Source organism: Syngnathus acus, chromosome 2 (genome assembly GCF_901709675.1).
Source record: "Syngnathus acus chromosome 2, fSynAcu1.2, whole genome shotgun sequence".
In the NCBI taxonomy this organism is placed as follows: domain Eukaryota; kingdom Metazoa; phylum Chordata; class Actinopteri; order Syngnathiformes; family Syngnathidae; genus Syngnathus; species Syngnathus acus.
This window is the reverse complement of record NC_051088.1, coordinates 17,929,193-17,949,336: the sequence shown is the minus strand read 5'-3', so window position 1 is coordinate 17,949,336 and position 20,144 is coordinate 17,929,193. Positions and strand designations below refer to the sequence as shown.

General features: G+C 40.3%; 1 protein-coding gene across 1 annotated transcript in view; it reads left to right on the top strand.

Moving 5' to 3' along the window:
• The first annotated feature begins 2,305 nt into the window (after positions 1-2,305).
• Positions 2,306-20,144, top strand: part of LOC119135326 (metabotropic glutamate receptor 7) — a 94,701-nt gene continuing 76,862 nt past the window's right edge. Inside the window, exon 1 of the mRNA XM_037272803.1 lies at positions 2,306-3,625. Coding sequence (XP_037128698.1) covers positions 3,122-3,625 — 504 coding nt within the window. The 5' untranslated portion in view covers positions 2,306-3,121. The remainder of the gene's footprint in view (positions 3,626-20,144) is intronic.

Here is a 20,144-nt window from a genome sequence, read left to right as displayed (position 1 = left end):
AAAAATATGCATGTTTCCAAGACAACAGCTTATGTGAGAGTGCACAGTGCTATGATATCTGGGTGAATACTGGATTCTCACTCGCTCCGAAAATTACATCAGTGCCTTATCATGCAGCCAATAGTGTAACCAACAAAATATGTGATTAGAACTCTAACCTTTTGGCACAAAAACAGACAAATACAAATAGTTTTGAATACACAATTTGAAGCCACCATCTGTCAATGAAGTCGGCCAGGTTTGCCAGCTTGAGAACCGTCACATTTTAATTCATTGAATATATGTAAAAAAAGATTTTATCGTTTGTGTTGTCGAGGGCCACCAGTTTCTCATCCTTGCTTCAGATCACTGATGTCAAAGTCAAGGCCCGGGGGCCAGATATGGCCCGCCGCATCATTTTATGTAGCCCGTGAAAACAAATCATGTCTCAATTTTTGCCATGTGCAATGCGATTTTTTTTCACAATAACGTGAACAATAATTGAAGAACCTGCTATAATTGACATCTGAAACTCAAATCTCGGAACCTACTAATCTTTTGAGTAGTATGTGATCAATTGATGCGACGATAAAATATTTATTTGGTTTCACCGTCATAACAGCCCTCCATGGGAAACTGCGCTTACAAAGTGGCCCTCGACAAAACAAAAGTTTGACACCACTGCTTTAGATCAAAGATTCTCAACCAAATTTGTGTCACAAAATAGGTCGTCTCTATGGTACTTGTGTTTTATTTCTTTGTTTTTGTGGTGTGCCTTGTAAAATATGTACGTACCTTGAAGTTGAAGCGCAAAGTTAAAAGGCCCTATTTTCACACCCAGCACAGGTCTCTCACAAAGTGTAGTCTAGCTGTGCGCGTGGGTGGTTTTCTTTCTTTTAGTATTTTCTTAGAATTTGCACAGGTAGAATTTGTGTTGGCACCGTTGTAGGAATGAAAGTAGCCGAGTCGCGGCCAATCGTCGTGGAATCCATCATTTGCATTAGAATTAAAATAGAGTGCACCAAGCTTGACGTTGTTGAAGAAGAAATAAACTTACTGGTCCATTGGTGCATGCAGGTTGCATGTACACATGTAAACTGCAAGATTTCCGCTTGCGGACGATGTAGGCCATGCAGCCATGCATGTGATGTGAGCACTTGGATACCTCCTTGCACCCACGTCCATGCGTCATACATTTTTCATTACTTTCCATGGGAAAGGTTCCAATGTTACATCATTCCCTTGAAAAAAAAAAATAAAAATTTTGCAAGAATGAAATCTACCATTCAACAGTACATCGCTGGCAAGGACAACAAGATATGTCTTTATTCGAAAGCGGTTTAATGCAACATGTTTGTTCTGTTTTGCATCACTTGTTTGATGTGGAAGGCTTGGCAGCGGGGGTTTTGTTTTGTTTTGGGAAATAGTAGCACCGGCTTCTGACATTGGCCCAAAATATATCAAGACAACTACATGACAGGCTCCAACGCTTCTGAATCCTATTTTGGAAGACAATAACACGACTTAACTAGATTCCAATTATTTGTTTAATTAGATGTGCAGCACACTGACTATATAAGACATTTGCACACACCTGCTTTAACTCTTAATGGAAAAACTAAAGATCACTTTTGCCGATTTTGTGATGTATTGTACAGACCAAACTAGAAACGGAAGATATCGTAAATGTTGATGCATTTTCTGCCGTCAGTTTGAGATGATGTCTGGTTTTAAAAGGAAGGAAATTCACTTTAAAATCCAATTTATAATATTTATATTCCATATATCTATATATTTGTTCCAGTGTTTTTGCTTGGTTGTGTGCCGTTAGAATTTCCAAATGGTTCTTGGCCTAATAAAGTTTGGGAAACACTGCCCAAATAGAACCTACCTATAACGATATTGGATTTGCTCTCTCCTTTGAATAATACTGTAACTTTTTAGAATGCGACGGCTCTGCCAAGAAACTCCTTGACTAACGCTTGCACATGAAATTGCTGGGAAGTCGGTCAGGTTTGTAAAAGCACCATCTGTGCACTTTTTGGTGAGGATGGTGTTTTGTGAGGGGCTTCTTGCTCCTATAGATGTGGTTAATTCCTTTCGATGTGTGCTTGTGTGTGTGTGAACTGTGGAGGATGAATCAGGGATGTCTGGTGAAAAACGCGTTGCCTTGGAGACCATGCAGGCTGGACCCTATCCAACCCCCCCCCCCCCCCCCCCGCTCCTCTTTTAAAGGTCCACGGTAATGAATAGAAAAGTACTTGAGGAGCTCGAGACAAGCTCTCGTTGTCATCGCTGCTTGGCAGTCGTCGTCACGATTTTAAACTGCGTGTCACCGTCAAATCGACTTTCGCGTGGCAATAAAAGAGGGCGGGGAAGTGCGGAGAGATTGCATGTCGAGATGTGCTGCATCTCCGGAGAGCGATTATTCAGCTCGTCGTCTAGTTTGCTTACTTTCTAAAAACCATGAAGTGCCAGGCTATACGCTCGCCATTTGACTTGCTCGCAGTCAAGCCAAGTAACGTCCTCCGTGGAAAATAAAAGAGGAGGGGAAAAAAAACAACAAAGGGGGCCGTACACCATGCAAGCCTGCCCGTGACTCATTCGCGAGCGTTTGCAGCGACAGAGGAAAGCTTTAATTAGCTGCATTTTCCTTTTCACGCCGCTCAGTGGACGAAGCGAGCGCGCACTCGTCTTTTCTTTCTATATTTTCCTTCCCTCCCCTCCCCTCCCTCGGCTCTGTCTGAAGCCAGTGGGAAAGAGATGTTGCACCTCCGCGCAAGAGTTGCTCCACAACAAGAATGTCACCGACTTCTGCAGGAGCTCAGATTCAAGTACTGACCGCATCTGCCGTTCACTGCGCGCGCTGATTTCTTTTTTGTGTGTTATTTGGGATTGGAACCCCAGTTGGACGCGGCCGGAGTCGAGTTAAAATAAATTTTCCACGAGAGGCTTCGCCATTCAACAAGCTGGCAGCGAGGAGGCAATGGGCGCATCGAGCCTCCTTCACGGACCGCGTCTTGCTTGTATTCTTGCCCAGCTTGTTGAATCTCCGCGGTGACGAGCGAGCCACGATGCCCTCGCGTTAACAACTTCTCGTGATTGCACCATTCATCTCTCGATTTTTATTTCATAGTAAAACATGGCTCGTCCCGTTCTATTCGCCGAGCTGGGCTCCGTGTGGACATTGTTTTGCCTCATGCGGACTGCGCTGGATTTGGCTGTGGCTCAGGAGACGTACGCGCCGCATTCGATCCGGACCGAGGGCCACTTGACCCTCGGCGGACTTTTCCCAGTGCACGCCAGGGGGGTGGACGGCGCGCCGTGCGGGGACCTGAAGAAGGAGAACGGCATCCAGCGGCTCGAAGCCATGATGTACGCTCTGGACCAAATCAATCAGGACGAGCAACTCTTGCCCAACATCACCCTGGGCGCCCGGGTGCTGGACACTTGTTCGAGGGATACCTACGCGCTGGAGCAGTCGCTAACTTTCGTGCAGGCCCTCATCACTAAGGACACCTCAGATGTTAGGTGCACCAACGGGGAGCCGCCGGTCTTTGTCAAGCCTGAAAAAGTGGTGGGAGTCGTCGGAGCCTCCGCGAGCTCTGTATCGATCATGGTTGCCAACATCCTACGCCTCTTCCAGGCAAGTGGAAAGTACACTTTTGCACGGAAACGACATTTCGCAATTTTTTTTTTTTTTTTGTGACGATCGATATACTCGTTATACTTTTGAGAAATATACCCAAAATGTCACAAAAGTATTGCCTACTCAGGGGCTTTTCTAGACCCCCCTCCAAAAAAAAGGATAAAAGAGAGAGAGAAAAAAAGGAAAATATATATATCTTTCTCATCAAACACTGTAGTGGGTACTTTAGATACAAGGACCAACGATACGAGTTTTTTAAGAAAGGAACCATCTTTTTTTCCCTTTGATTTGCGAGCAAATTTTTGAGATACCAGTGCTGTATGGTAGCAGAAAACTCAAATTAGAACAAGTACTACTTGTGCAAATATTCTTCCAAAAGAGGCTTCAAGCTATTCAGCGTCACTTCCGTTTGTACATTTAAAACGACAACAAAAAATGTTTAATAGTGTAACACTAATATAATGGGGAAACTGTATTGATGCACTAATGAACAGCATCAGTGCGGCATTCGTAGAGGAACTGAGATGTTGCATGTAGCTCTGGATGTGTGCATCATACTGCCCCCACGTAGCCAAGGTGTAGGTGGAGCAACACAATGTTTGTTGAATTGAAGCAGAAAATACCTAAAATGGTTTAATATTCCTGCCATTATATTTATTTACTGCATTTTTTATAATGTGCAATATACTATAATTGAGTGTCATTTTGTACATTACAAACGTTTTGTTGGATTTGTTGAATGCTGGAGGCTGTACTGAGAAAATGGCATTTCCATTCAATTAAGATAATTTGCAATACAAGTTGTTTGCTATGAGCTTGGTCATGGAATCAATTCAACTCCTATCTTAAGGCACCACTGTAAATAACATATTAAATGAATAACATTAACTGAAAAACCCAGAAAGTAAAGTTCACGTACATTGTAAAAACGACAACAAACCCAACCCACAAAATTTACAGAATGATAAAATCACAACCAAGTTCGCTATTTGGGATCCCCATTCGGGATATTCCGAATCCCGACATGATGTTGAAGTTTTTTTGAGGTGTTCCAGTGGTGTCGTCTGTAGCGGTAATATCTCAGGGTCCCCTACTTCCTACCAGCCAGTAACAGCTAGTAAGGTGCCCTGTGTGTGTGGGGGGGGGGGGATTCCCAATGTGTTGTCGTTGCAGTGTCTAAAACGGTGACGTTGAAGTGAGCCAATGTGGGGCCGTCTCTCAGATCCCCTTTAATTTGGGGTCCAATGTCTGGATTGCCTACCTTGTTTTTGTGTCTTTGCATATCACAATGACAATGATGCAACGTCACCCACAACCCTAATAAGGACAAGCAGTATAGAAAATTGATGGATGGATCATTTCTCTCATGACTCACTGAGGTGCCGCAGCTCAGCAGTTGGGAATCACTGGTTGGAAACATCAAAGTGTAGGAGAGACGCACTTAAAAGGGATTCATCAGTCTTGATCTTCAGTTTGTTTTGTTTACTCATTTCTGGTGATTTCGATTGGGAAAAAAAATTGGCTTCCAGGGCTGCACAATTAAACGATTTAGAATCATGATCAAGATTTTGACTGCCACGATTAAATTAACCTGATTGTCTGCGATATTTACATTTCAAATGCAGGCGCTGCTGCATATTTAATCAAGGACTTTCTCAACAAGCAGTCAACCAACCACCTGGGGGCAAAAACATGCTAAAGGCTTTATGAAATTGTCTAAATAAGAATTCAACGCACCCTGAAGTGGGAGCCTCATTGAGAGTAGTTTTCCCCTAACATTGTTGAGTTGAAGAAGGCTAAGCATGTTAGAATAATCTGGGAGTGCTGGTGAAACAAATTTATTTTGAGGGACCAAGTAATGTTTAAATTTTAGTCAGTTGAGTGGGGATTGTCATAATTGTCATCAGGCTTCTGCAAAACCTGCTGATGAGCTGATGGTTTGAATCTGAGTTGGACTTGGGATATTTGGGCACCCCTCTTTTACACAATAGGAGCATTGCCGGGTGGTGCTGAAAGAACAGCTCCTGTTGCTTGCAGTCCCTCTCCAAGTGCTGATGAATGGGCCCTGACAGGCCGACTCGTCCCGAGCACGGCCAAATTCAGCAGGGAATTGGAGTGGCAAGAGAGTAGACACATACAGGAGATGCTTATTATAGAATAATGACACTCAGCAGATCACTGACCTCCACCAATGCCAGACGATGCTGTAGTTTGGATCGGCACCAAAATCTATTCCCTGCGAGATAATCACTTTCTGCAGATGCCAAAATTTTGCATTAAGATTTAAACTCGTCCGACTAGAAACAAGGATGGGAAGTTTGCAACAACAAAAATTTTACTATGACAGTGCCCCGGCCATTTACATATTCATGGAAATCAGTGTTGGTTGAAAAAAACATTAAAAACAACAGAAAGATAATATGAGGGTAACGGAAAATAATTCCCTGTGGTGGTGGTGGTGCCTACAGATACGATTGTCTAACGAGTGATTCACTTATGACATTTTCAAGATACGCCTAACGGACAATTTTTCTGCTTTGATTTGTGAGTGCAAATTTGACATATGTGACTTGTACAGTATGGTGGCAGGTGACCCAACACAACTCACTTCATAACAAGCAACAGCAGATCATTTACAACCCCTCAAAAAGATGCTTCGGGCCATTTGTTGCCATGCTCAGCTGAAGTTTACTGTTTACACTCATAAAACAAAGACAACCGTGAAGCCTCAGCTAGCCTAATGCTAAGAGACAATGCAAAACATCACAGATGGATGAGCAATTTGCATCTACAGTTTTTGGAGGTGCTGTTACAAGCAATGGATATTGGAGGACAAATGGTGGCGCAACAGAAGATAATGTAATACTCACAGGCATACAGTTATTCTTTGTCCTCTGGAGTAACTAGCCATACTGAGAAGGTTAAGAGGAGCCAAGTATGTCTACAGTCCACCCCTCCATTGCCGCCGTTAGGCACTCCGGCACCCATAGATTCTCATATTTGCACCCCAACCCCAATATTTTCAAAATATCTTCATATTTCTTAATATCTATTGGGTTAACATCCCCCACACACACTATTTCCCCCTTTGTGGATTGAAAGTTTCTCAATGCATTTCAATGGCCGTCATTGGATTTTCGCTATTCATGGTCGTTGACCCCCAATAGCGGCGGTCGACTGGATGTTTGTCTTATACTGCTCTCGCGTGGCCAACAAAATAGCAATGTGAGTGGATATATTCAGTGAGTGAGATAGTCTGACAAAAAAAAAATCTTCATTTTCTTTCATTTCAAAGGGGAAAGATGACTTGACGTGGTCACAAACTTGTTTCTCAAGACATCACTTTACAAACCACAAATCCCGGGTGGCTAAGAAACTGTTCGAGAATTCGCAATTTAGGTATAACCTCATGCTGACAGAATAACTTTCTTATTTCTTGCAAAAAAATCTACTTTACAAACATCAAGAACACCAAGCTACAACACATGAATAAATAAGTCATTTATAATTGGGGAGTTACTTTTCAGTCACCGCGTGCTATGTTGTAAAGGGCAAGTGAGAGAATGAGAAACGCCAAACATTAGGTGCACTTTTCCTTTCGGAGATTGCAAGAGAAGGTAGCAGCTTGATAATAATAAATCAAAACTCCAGCCGTTCGGCCGCCCGCCCGCCCGTCCGTCCAGCCGTCCATCCATCCATCAATCCATTTTCCGTTCTGTTTCTTCTCATTATGGTCGAACACTGATGAGTTGATTTCAGCTGTTGTTTAAGCTGATGTCTAAGCAAACAGGATTTTTTTTTCCTTCCTATATATATATATATATATATATTTAGGAAGAAAAAAAATAGAGAGCGAGCGAGAGAGAGAGAAGAAAGCAGGAAAGAAAAGAGCAGTTTACATGGCAGATATTTATCACATTCATACATAAAGATGATCAAAAGCAGCAACACGCACAGTGATGGATTATTTGGATGTGGAAACCCACTTCGATATGCTTGCGAATTTCTCTGATGTGAAATTTTTCGTCAGCCTTGCAACACATTTGGAAAATGTTTTTGGAAACAGACAATTTGAGAAGAAATGTTTTTAAGCGAATCTTATACAGATTTCATTCCATATTATTATGCAGTATACGTTTCATAAATAGAAAATACATTTATCATCATAAAGTCCTAAAACCTATTTGGGCACAGCGATACGACAATAATATCCAGTATAATAGACTGTGAGAACAGATAAATTCACATGTTAAAGAATATACACAAGAACTGTCTATATTAACATAAAAAAATATGACTTGACGACTAATTATCAAGATGTCTCGTCATAAGAGCAACGTAGTCCAAAACAACTATAAAAGTCCATTTGCATAGACATATGCTTCTGTATTCTTTATGACATACATAAAACGTTGTTTTTACTATTATTATTTTTGCCTCACTGGTCATCATTATTAATCACTGGGACACAAGTTGCCAGTAAACGTTGTGCAAATGCTCTCACACACGAGATTCTACAACAAATGCAGGCGTTACATTTAGTAAATTTGCTCTGTGAATGAAAGAACTAACAATCAAAACATTTGCAGTGTTATATTTTACTCTATATGTAAAACAAAGTACCACTGTCCACTGTCAAATTAATCACACAATTTTCCCCAATATTCCACATTTTTCTACTTCTACTTTTTTTATGCAAGCAAAGCTTGTAACAGATATTTATTTCACTAAAATCTTGGAATCAATGTAAAATCATTGAGTCAAAAGTATATTTTCATTCAGGACTGTTCTAATAGCTTTTATTTATCATTGAATACAGTTTTTCTCTAGCAACACACAACTATTGAAAATAATAATAATAATAGTAATAATAATAAAGAATCAAAGCTGATTCAGTTTTACAATTTTGGGCTCCTTTCTTTCTTTCTTTCTTCTCATAGAAACAGTTCTCAAAACTTCTTGCTCACAGGTTTAATTCACCTCCAGCAGCGTTTATTTGTTAGGCGGCATGGTAATTTTCTCTGAGATGACAAACCAAAGTTGTACAATTAATGTGGTGTTTGACTTCTTTTTGATTTTTCCAACGGGCGTCAAGCAAGCAAAACTGAAAGTAAAATGACGTGCCAGTCATTCCCAAGTTTTGCTGCACCGCCACAGGAAGTATAAATCAAACTGTTAATTGAGTTAAAATACGCTATAAATTTAAATTATCCCCAAAGGTTAGTGCTTTAATTTTGACAGTATTTTCACAATTAAATGGTATCTAAAGAATGGAACAATTTGTGCAGCATAATTGAGTCATTGCTACTCCTATTGTGCACAAGTAGTACAGTTATGACGGCACAATTTGAGGTTTTCACTGCTTTTCAGAGCATAAAGAATATTTACCGATCATTATTGTTACTTACTCTGCATGTCTTGATGCATTGTTTGTTTTCAAATGTTAAACAATTCTTTGCAATAATAGATTCTGTGCATCACAACTAGTCCAAACACAGTCATTGTATTGGTTCATTTGTGGAATATGAATTAAACAGGCAAAATCAACTTGTTTTTGTCTCTCTCAAATGACGGCCATTTTGACACTTGCTGTCGACAGAAAATGACAACCAATCATGGATGGAAGGCGTGATGATGCTTTGTTTTTCAGCACTCGTGTGTGCTAGCTTTCAGTGCCATGGACAGTGCCCCAGGCCCCTACTTTGGTTGTACTTAGCAGAGGAGGTGAAAAGTCAGAAGCTCAATTTGGTGCAAGTTTAAGTTGGACTTTAATTCACACTCCAGACACTCAAATTCAGCTCATAGATCCATCCCTCTGGTGTATTGCCTCACCAGTTTTCTCAAGCTGAGCTGTCATTGGTTGTCACCTGACACCTGTGATGTCATTTTCAGTCGACATCAAGTAACAAAATGTCTGTCCCTGAGATAGATACAAATGGGTACATTTTGTTGCTTTACTCACCTTCCATGAATGCAATATTAATCAGAATGCCATATTTAGAGCAGTGCGGGTACATGCAACATATTAGAAAGAAAATGTTGGAGTTGACTTCCGCTTTAAAACACCACATATTTGTTTGCTCGTCGATTGCATGTGTTGGCATCAAGATAGCAGACAACAAAGATGTGTGGTTGTTTATATTCAGAAGGTAACAGTAAATATCTTCAGATTCCTGCCGTCCTCTATGAAAGCAGAGTTAGACATTTGCAAACATTTACATAGGAAACAAAAAAATCGTCATGTTTGCTTATTTTCTGAGGAATCTTACAAACCAAACCATTGACTGAATCATAATCGGTTAACGCTTGTGCACTTTATTCTGACATAATGTCCTGCATTTGATTAAAGGGATGGAAATTTATCATTTATAATGTCATAATTGAAAAGAATTGACAGATTAATTGATTACTAAAATGATAGTTAGCTGCAGCCCTCTTTACCTGTAAACCATCTGGGATTGCCCTTCAACAGCTCAAAGCTGTACATTTGTTGTTTGCCAAACTTCTTGCTTCTTGTAAAACGGGTTGAGTTGTGTTCACTGCCACCCATTTGCTGTTAAGTCAAAGGTGAAGGGCAGCTCGTATCTCTGAAAATCCCCAAGTCATTCAACTCGTATCTCAGGACACCACTGTGCTCGCTTCATCAACAGGAAATGTGCCGAGGGTCAAATCAAGGAAACGTGATGTTTACCAGTCAGATAAATGAGAGAAAGAACAACATTAGCATAACGTAGCTAATGGCACTGACATCCAGTAACGGTATTTCTAGACTTAGACTTAGACTTAGACAGAACTTTATTGTCATTTTGTCAACACTAGGTGTGTACAAAACGAAATTTCGTTGCATACGGCTTTCAACAATGTAGTGGTATTTCGGCTGGTTAAAAAAGTGACATTCTATATAAAAATATGAAATAAGATAATTATAAAGTACAAAGTGCAGCAGTGATAAAGTATGTAAACAGTGCAGGAGAAAAGTCTGACGACAGCAGGGAAAAAACTATTGCAGAACCTGGTGGACCTGCAGCGGATGCTGCGAAACCTCTTCCCAGAGGGCAGCAGGGAGAACAGTCCATGGTGGGGGTGTGATGGGTCACTGATAATATTACGGGCTCGGGACACGCAGCATCTAAGATGAATGGCAGAAGTTACTTTCTTCCTGCTTTAATTTGGAAATGTGGTAAAAAGGTAAAATGTAGAGTCACTGCTTTGCAGAAGGGAGAATTGGTTGGTTTTATGTTGTTTTTTTTATGAGCGCACTAAAATAGGCCCTTATTATTTGTCTGCAGTGTGACTTGTGGATAGTTTGAGGAAATATTTTAGACATTGGATACTGGGGAATATTTGGGATTGGTCACGTTAAATCTATTCCCCCCTTCAATTAAAGCAGAGTGATGATTAATTGTGCCCAGCATGTTGCCTTTGTTAGGAAATGACAACGGAATCGCTGCCGGAATCGCTTGAAGCAACTACCGGCCTCCTCTCTTCATTTCTTCACTGTCAGTCGGACCATTTGTAAAGTTCATATCTGAACAAGATTTACGGGTTGCTAAATCAGATGCAGCGCCACTTTGTGCAATTATACTTGATTACAAAGGCCTCCAGATTTGTTTCTTTCTTTAATGACATATTTTTACCCCTGTTTCTTTGATTTATGGGGAATCCACCTTGCTTTCATCAATTTGGAAATGGAGGCGCACCCATGTGAATTTTCAGTCAAAATGCTGGCACCCTATCTGGACGCTATCATTGCAAGCAAATGAAATGAGTTTGCACCAGTGATTTCAAAGAGCGTTAGCGTTTGTTTTTGTGAGCATATCTCTTATGCCTGTTGGCTGAGAGTGCGTTGCTGCAGTGGAATGAGAACCGCAGCAGGGCTCCAGTACAGCGGATTAATTATTTAAAACACATCTCCATATAACAAAATAGCTAATGGCTTGAAATATCACACGGATGCTGTTGCAAGTGTGTAAACTTGCGTGCACTCGTTTGACTGCAAGGAACACCAGAGTAAGATGGCTGGTAGACATCGCATGTCCAATCTTTGTGCAGACTCAGGGATCTCTGCACCTGTTTGTCAATTTGGCAAACCATTCTGCCATGCTGGGATATCTAGCACAGCGAGGACGTGTCCTTTAAGTTAATTGATAATTTGATGTCAGGAAGTCAGTGTAAAGTTACGTCTGCTTAGACCACAATTAAGTGGTGCAGCTGGCCTTAGCGCAACTCAGGTGGATTAGAATCGGGCAAAGACAGACATGAGGTTGTCACCATCTTATTGAATGTCAAGCGGTCACGTCCTTTTCTGCATAGAGATTTTTCCATGCGAGCTGACAATGCACCACGGTAGTCGAGCCAATTTGATTTTCATAATCCACGCTGTGTTCACACCCACCAGGATGCAAACTGCCCTTTTTCAAATGACCTGTCGAGAATGAAATTACCAACATCTTGTCTAATCTGCCTCCACCGCAGATTTACAGCATGCTGTGCGCCGTGCAGGATTTGCGCCAGTCATGAAAATAGAGCCTGTCGTGTTACTACTTGTGATTTGCCGTTGCATGCTCTAGCTCTTTCTGTTGAATTAGAAACATGATGATGGGCTCGGCTGCAAATAGCTGTTTAGTGGAAAGTGACCATCATAATATTTAACGTGCTTTTAGTCCCATTGGCAAGTCCACGGCATCATTCATCCTCTTGGTTTTTGTGGCTCCATTGACTGGACAATTAGGCAAAGGATTCAAACCACAGCTGTCAACCTGGATTGCTTATCAGCTACTCACTAAGAATTATTTTTTTTTTTTAAACAGTCTGAAGTCAGTAAAACCCTCAAGTTACACTTTGATGCCTCGATGAAACATTAACATGAGACTTGAAAGGGGAGAGCCATACATGTGTTTAATTTATTCCCCTTTACTTTTGCCCTGCTCTCGTAGGGGTTGTTCATGCTCGTGTCATGTCATGTTATGTTTCTTGGCGTGTTCTCAAGTGCAAAACAGTCACAAATGAAATGATCGTCAGGCAAAGCCTTTAAGTGCAAATTTGCTTCTTTTTTTTTTTTTTTTTAATATTGAAAACGAAGCAAAACGTGAAAGTCAGTGTTTGTGTCTATTTCAATGAGTAGTTAAACATAAAAGAATTCCTAACCTTGACCAGTTCAAGTGAATTTGTTCTTGTTGAATGGACGTCTTTACTATTGAAATGACACAGAAATGTGGATGGAATAAAACAATTCATTTGTTTCATTTTTCAATTTACTTACTGTATTACTCTTGTGCACATATTATATTGGCAACAACTGCTTTGGAATCATGCAAAATGTGTTTCCCCCAAAACTGGCCAATACAGACGATTTATGAATACGTTTAAAAAAAAAAAAAAGTGCAAAAAAATCATACACTGTGAATAATTTTCTAACATAACTTTTTCATATACCATTTCCATTTTTCCCCCGCCCAGAAAGAGGGCATTCAACAAACAGAAATCGAAAGCCGGCTTGGGATCACTTTGATTCTGTGTCCAGGGTATGAATCATTTTAGGCTTTACTGTATTGGCCCAACGTTAATAAACTCTGAATGAACTTTCAGTGTAAATCTCTCGCTTTACTAATGGAGCATGCAAGCGATGACAACTCCCTAAGCTGTCTTCTTCTAGCCCACTTCCAGCTTTTGTTTCAGTTACTATGATAAGGTCATTCAGTGACTCCCCCTTGTAATAAGTGCACCATCAAGGAAGCAAAATAGTGATTGTAGATTTGATGGCCTGACCCTAAATATTATTGGTGTCTATGAGTATCTGTTGAACTCGTAATAGTGGCAGAATTGACTTGAGCGATGGATTTTTCTGAAGACCCAGGAGGGTTGATCAATAGTGTTGCTATGGTGAAGCCGATTTGCTGCAAAGATGTTTTTATTTCACCCTCTTCCACGCTGCGTTAGGAATGAAGACAACAAAACCACTAGGAGAGAGAAGAAAAAAAAATCAATCAAACTATTAAATTGTTTTGAAAAAGTAGCAGACCTGATGAAAAAAAAAATCAAACATATCCTAAAATTGCAGCCATTTTCGGAGAGGAATGTCCTCTGAATGCACTCCGGTTGAGAAGAGTGTGTAACTTTGTCCTTTTGTCAGTCTTAATCTCACTTGTATCCATCTCGACGAGATCAGAGTGATGCTTGCTGTCCTCTCGCATCTCTTTCTGTGACGACAGTAGCAAAACTTTTTTTTTTTTATTTAATGCAGGTGAACTCTTTCTTGTCCTCCTGTCTTGGGAAAGAGCCACTTCAGACCTGCTGTCTAAATGAGGCATTGGCGTCCTCTGCTCACATGGCCCTGACAGGCTGCAGTTGGCTTTTTATCTCTCCTTTCTCTCAGAATCATCACTGTGATTGATGAAGGGGACTGAAACCGCATAGCCTGATCTAGTCAGAGGACAGTGGTAAAGACAGACACCAAAGAGAATACCAAAAAGTACATGAAAGCCGTTCGTGTCTACCTGTGCTCTGCCTTTGGAAAGGGTTCTGAAAAATTTCTGTTTTTGTAATCAGAATTGATTTTACCCTATGCATCTAGCTGTTCAATAAGTAACAGGTCAAAAGTGATTGTCAATTCTAGTGTGACAACCGTGGTTGGAATGCTAAATGCCGCCACCATTTTCTTTATGCCTACACATACATTTTTTGAGCCACAAGATAAAAAAAATAGCTTAAGAAATCTGCTTGAAGCCTAGAGCGGCTGGGACATTGTGGGGCTTTTCTGCTCTGCTACAAAGTATCGCTAAGATTTTAATGACACTACGACTACTAATACTGCTTATTGATCTGGTACTTTATTGGTTTGTCTGTACTTTGAAAAACACCAAAACAAAAAATTGATTCATTTTTTTATTTCTAAAAATGAACTTGTATGGCAAATGCAATCACGATAATGTGAAATGAATAATATAAAAAATGTTGTTTTCAGAAAAATATGTAGTTTGAATTAATCATTTTGATAGTGTTATAGATTAAATAATTACTTATTGTAAAAGCAAAGTGGTGTAGAGCAATAATGCCGTTGTTCTTACGCTTCTGTAAGGTGAGATGCACATTTTCTAAATATTTGCTAAGCTTGCCTGTACCCCCATTACATACATTTGAATTATTGATCACACTTGTGGCAACGTGCAACAACGCATCAGCCTTTGAGAAATGCAGCTACACTTTTGACCGTTTCACTCTCGCCACATGATTGCCAATCACCAAGAGCACTGACGTTGCGGTCAGCGGTGGGGATTTAAATCATTCATGGGTGGGCTACTTATTTCTGTCATCTGTTGAAAAGTCCCGCAATCACGACACGGCAAAACATATCTTATGCTAATTGGCAAAAAAAAAAACAATTGAATTGAGTGTAAATCAATACGAACGAGTGAAACGCTGAGATGCTCAATCTAGCAACCCAACCTGATGGATGCCAGCTTGAGCTACATGAGTGCAAATAAGTAAAATCTCACTTCTTGTTTCCTTGAAAGTGAGTGCTGGCAGCAGAGTTGGCGTCCAGAACCCAAACACGGTGGCGGCAATGGCTTGGTAGCCCAAGGCAATGGGGCTCAGACGCTCAGCCCCACCGTTACACCGATTCCAAACACACACATCAAAATAACAAGATTAAATGTATAGGGTATAGGGGATGGATGTTTTTATATAGCCACGAATCATATCGTAATGTGATCACACACCACGACATGGAAGGTCATGTTGTCGTGTAGTGCATGACACAGGAGTGGGGCTAAATGGCTCTCTTCCGATTGTAAAATGCTTCTTAGATGAATATATGATTTTTTTTTGCTAGTAAGAAACAAGATCACAGAAGTAAAAGGTGCAAAATAACGTTCAAATAGCTTATACTGTATGTATCGAAAATGTATTTGAATAATTTCTCCAGGATTCCGTTAGTGGCAGAGATTATCATTACTTTGGGATGGATGGATAAAATTCCAACCCTCATGGCACTTTCATCTTTCTCTGTCTAACGTGTGTGCACTCTCATGCAACAACAAGGGGTTCTAAAGTGGCCATACCAGCAGACAATCTATTTTTTCAATCACTTATTTATACAGTATATAGGAGGGGTTGCTAACCTTTTTCAAAGTGAGAGCTATCTCTTGGCTACTGATTAATGTGGTACTGATTGGATACCTTTTTCTGTACTCACAAATTTGCTCAAAATACCTTTCATCTCTTCTGGGGTTAAGACCAGAGGATGTCGTTAATATTTGTCAACTGTGGTCTTAATTGCGAAGCCCTTTGAGACTCTTTTGTGATTAAGGCCTATTTTGATAAATTGGACTTGACTTAATATTATTGTGGGCACAACATTGGTGACCCCCAGTATGTCATTTTTGAGCAACATGTGTAATGTACTCTGAAACAACTCTCCGAATTCCCTTTATAGGGTCTTTAATTTAATTCTCCACAACACGATGCATTCAAATGCTTGCAGACAAAGAGCTCTTTCACTTTAGATTAAAGAATGGAGAAACAAAACAGCACCTCCATATTTTTTTTTTTTTTTTTATCCACACCAGTGGGTTTGACTCGTGTAGTTTCTCTCTAAATTGCTAATTAGCATCTATTCTCAGCAGCATACACGTAGCGAAATATAGACAAGCATGGGAATAAAGTGCACTCTCCCAACTAATTTGACGCTTCACTCTAAACAACAGTCAGTTGTCAACACGGGCCTTTAAGTCAGGCTCAGCATATATATCACTTTGCGTTCAACCTTGAAAGGAATTATATTCTTCTCATATTATCGTGCAAAACATTTACCTGTCAGATATCATGCTGTGTCTATATTTTGTTTTGTCATATCATGCAAGTGTTTTTTAAGACATGCAGTGCTTGAATGTGATTTCACACACTGTCTAGTCACAACATTAGACACACCTGGATAGTCTTTGGCAGTGGTTCTTAAGGATTTTACACCTAAAACAAATCATGATCAACAATAAAATTCAGTGTCTTATATGCACAAGTATATGCAGTTTATGTATATACCGTTTTATTCCTAAAATGTAGTATTTTTATAAGTGACTGCACATCAGCATCAGTGGTCTGGTGTGACATTTGGAGATACATTTCCATGCTGTGTAATGAATGACCTGTCCTCGCGTAGCTAATTACCACGTCCTCAGGAGATGTTTCTTCAGTGTCTTATTCAGAAAGCCAAGGTGCAGAGAAAGGGTGATGGTGGGGATGGCACTTGAGGGGATTGGTGCTTGAGACTGTGACCTTCTGCCAATGATAAACCCATCACATTATCGACACTTCTTTGCGAGGAGGGATTTATGTTGTTTACCTCAACAAATAAAAAATACATGTATTTAAAGGATGGGAAGGTGTACAAGTAGCACATAATTAAATTAAATACAGTTTTGAATGCAATGTGTAAAGTGCTCACTTTATTTCAGGAAGAACATGTTCAGCCAAAAATATTTAGTAAAATATTTTTGTAAAAGTCAGTAGTTCTGACTCAGGTCACTGTCACTAACATATCTTTTAATAATCAATTATCCTGTTGGTTATACCCCACCCCACTATCATCCTCCAGTCAACTTTTTTTGATGATGGGGGGGGACACTGTGTCACACACCTCGACAAAAAACACTTAACTTTGCCAAAGATGATTGATGGTGAGGTATTGTAGTTTTTCTACGGTAACAGTACGTGAAAAGAGTACACATTTTATGAGGCAGAAATTAGCCTTAATTGCGTGATAAATAAAATTATTGGCATTAAAAGGGGGTTGGATTAATCATTTTAATAACTCTATTAACTGACACCACTAATATATATATATATATATATATATATATATATATATATATATATATATATATATATATATAAACAACACTAATGGCAAGAAAAAAAATCTGTCGCAAAAAAAAATATATGTATATATATATAGTATATATATATATATATATATATATATATATATATATATAGTATATATATATATACATATATATATATACAATATATACAAACATGATTCTAAATTTCTAAATATGGTTATAAAATGATGAATTATAGCATCAACATAGGCAGACTATTTTTTTTAAATCAATATTTGTGGTTGACATAGTAGAAATAGTTTTTCCCCTCCCAGGCCCGACTTAGGCTTTCATAATGCAGGTTCATACTGCAGGTCAGTTGGGATTTTTGGTCAACAAAACAGACAGGTGCAAAAAGCAACAGTGGTCAAAAGAGCAGGAAACAGCCAGTGGCAAAAAGAAGATGCCTTGGAACTGATAAATATACGGTGGGGGTCTCAAGTCAAGCACAAAATCAGTACACTCAGAGTGCTCAGTTCACCTACCATGCATGTTTTTGGAATGTGGGAAGAAACCGGAGCACCTGGAGGAAACCCACACTGGCACGGGGAAAACATGCAAACCCTACACGGGAAGGCCTCAGCCCCATTTAGCCATTATTAGTCATATTTTTTTTTTCCAACGTGAACAACATGAAAAGATCATCCATACGAAAAAATCAGAACTGCACATAAGGACTTGCATTATGAGCATAACCTTTCAGAGCAAAGTGGTGAAATATTTAATCTTGGCGTATCACTAATGGAATTTATTTTCATTGAATTCCACTTATTGGCTCAAGACATATTCAGCATATAAGTGCTTTTTAAACGATTATTTAAGATTTCCCTCGGGAGAATCGGGCTTTTCATGCAAACAAACGGCAGGGAATTGAAGCGATTTAGTGAAAGGCTGTTGCAATGTGCCCTTAATTCGCTGGAAAGTTGACAGTGGGAACAGATGCTACACAGGTCCCCTGTCAGCCTCCAAAAACTAGGCAAAGGCAGCCCATGCTTTTGGGTTTAGCACCAGCACTACAGGGGCCACCCTACTTTTAAAGCTTTGCCGCACAATTAAACGATGAAATTATGAAACTATAAAATAAACCCAATTAAACATTAAGCAGAAAACGGCTGCATCATCTTCCGACGAGTTGCGCTGTCTATTGTTGTGGAACCAGTGAGTTCATCCACGGTCCTTGGAAGAGCCCTGCCTGTTTTGTTGTTGTCGTTTAATCAGATGGTGACTTATGGTCCAGACCACAGCTGACAAGGTGAAACTCATTCACAGGCTGTGGCAAAAAGCAGACGGAACAGAATGTAGTGCAGGCAGAGCTACAAAAATAAACTGCCGCCGCTGTTTTGTAACACGGCCAACGGGCTCACTGTAGCATTCCATAAAGTGAGAATTACACCCTTTTTATTGAGCCCCTTATCGTCTTGTCCTTGCACTCTTTCTCCGAGACAAAGAATAGGGCACCTTTTCTCTTTAAGCGCTCTTTAAGCATACATCTATACAAACGAGGATGCAAACAATCAATACTTACTTAAGGGCAGGTCAATCCCGCCCGCTCTGTCAAATTGCCTGGACTTGAGTGTTACCGGTTGGTGGGTTGGAGTTCAATAAGATTGAACTGAAGTGAACAAGGCATGATCAATCCATGTCAAGAATGCATCTCACTCCACCTGGAGCGGCCGATGCATCGGACCTGAGATCCAAGTGAATGCGTGTACCTTGAGATATGCGCTTGGACGGAGAAGCAAGAAGCGCTCCGAGGCTGAGTGGAGGGAAGAAGACGGCTCATCTTTTTGGGCGGTAGATTTCACATCAATGCTTGGAAGGGGGAAGAAATGCGTGTAGGATTTCAAGAAAAGTCATTATTTTTGTACTGAATTGTCAGATGTTTACAAAACGAGGCTGAGACTGCCAAACCTTTTCCGAAGTACACGCCAGAAGAATGTTTTAAATAGTTGGAGGAAAAATTGGATTCGGATCCGCAAAGGTTGTAATTAAACCACAAGGAAGAAAAAGCCTGGGAGCCTTCCGGGGAAATAAGCAGCGTTGTTGTGCTCATGGTCACTGGTGCAAGAAAATTCCGTTGTGTCGACACGCACACACTAACATGTTGCAGTGTGTGCAACTGATGCAATATTAATCAAATAAATAAAAGATCTCCTCTGTGTCAGACGCATTGTCATTGCCGCTGATATGAGGTCACCAGGTCGGCAGTGCACCACTGGGAGAAAAGCATACACGGTTCAAACCCCGGTTTCGGCGGCTGGTCCCTCGAGACCGCCGGGCCTGGCCGGGGTTCTTTGCTTTGCTTATTTAACAAAATAATTGCAATGGAAACTACTGACAACATGGGCTGTGCCTTATGTGTAGGAACAATTTTTGGCAGTTGCGTTTCAACTTCTAGCTAAGCACCGAATCGCAAAATTTAACGAGGTGCCGTCCCTTATTAACACATGGATATTGGGGCTTTTGCTGGAGAAACGCGGCTGTTTGACTTTCTAGGCTGGGTTATTACTCCCATTTTTCTCCCCATCGCACTCGAGGGAGGGGCATAAGCAGCTACTTAAAAGCTTAGCTCGGCTCCTACTGAGGTCACGCCGGTGTTCCTATAAAACACATTGTCGCTATGACTGTAAAAT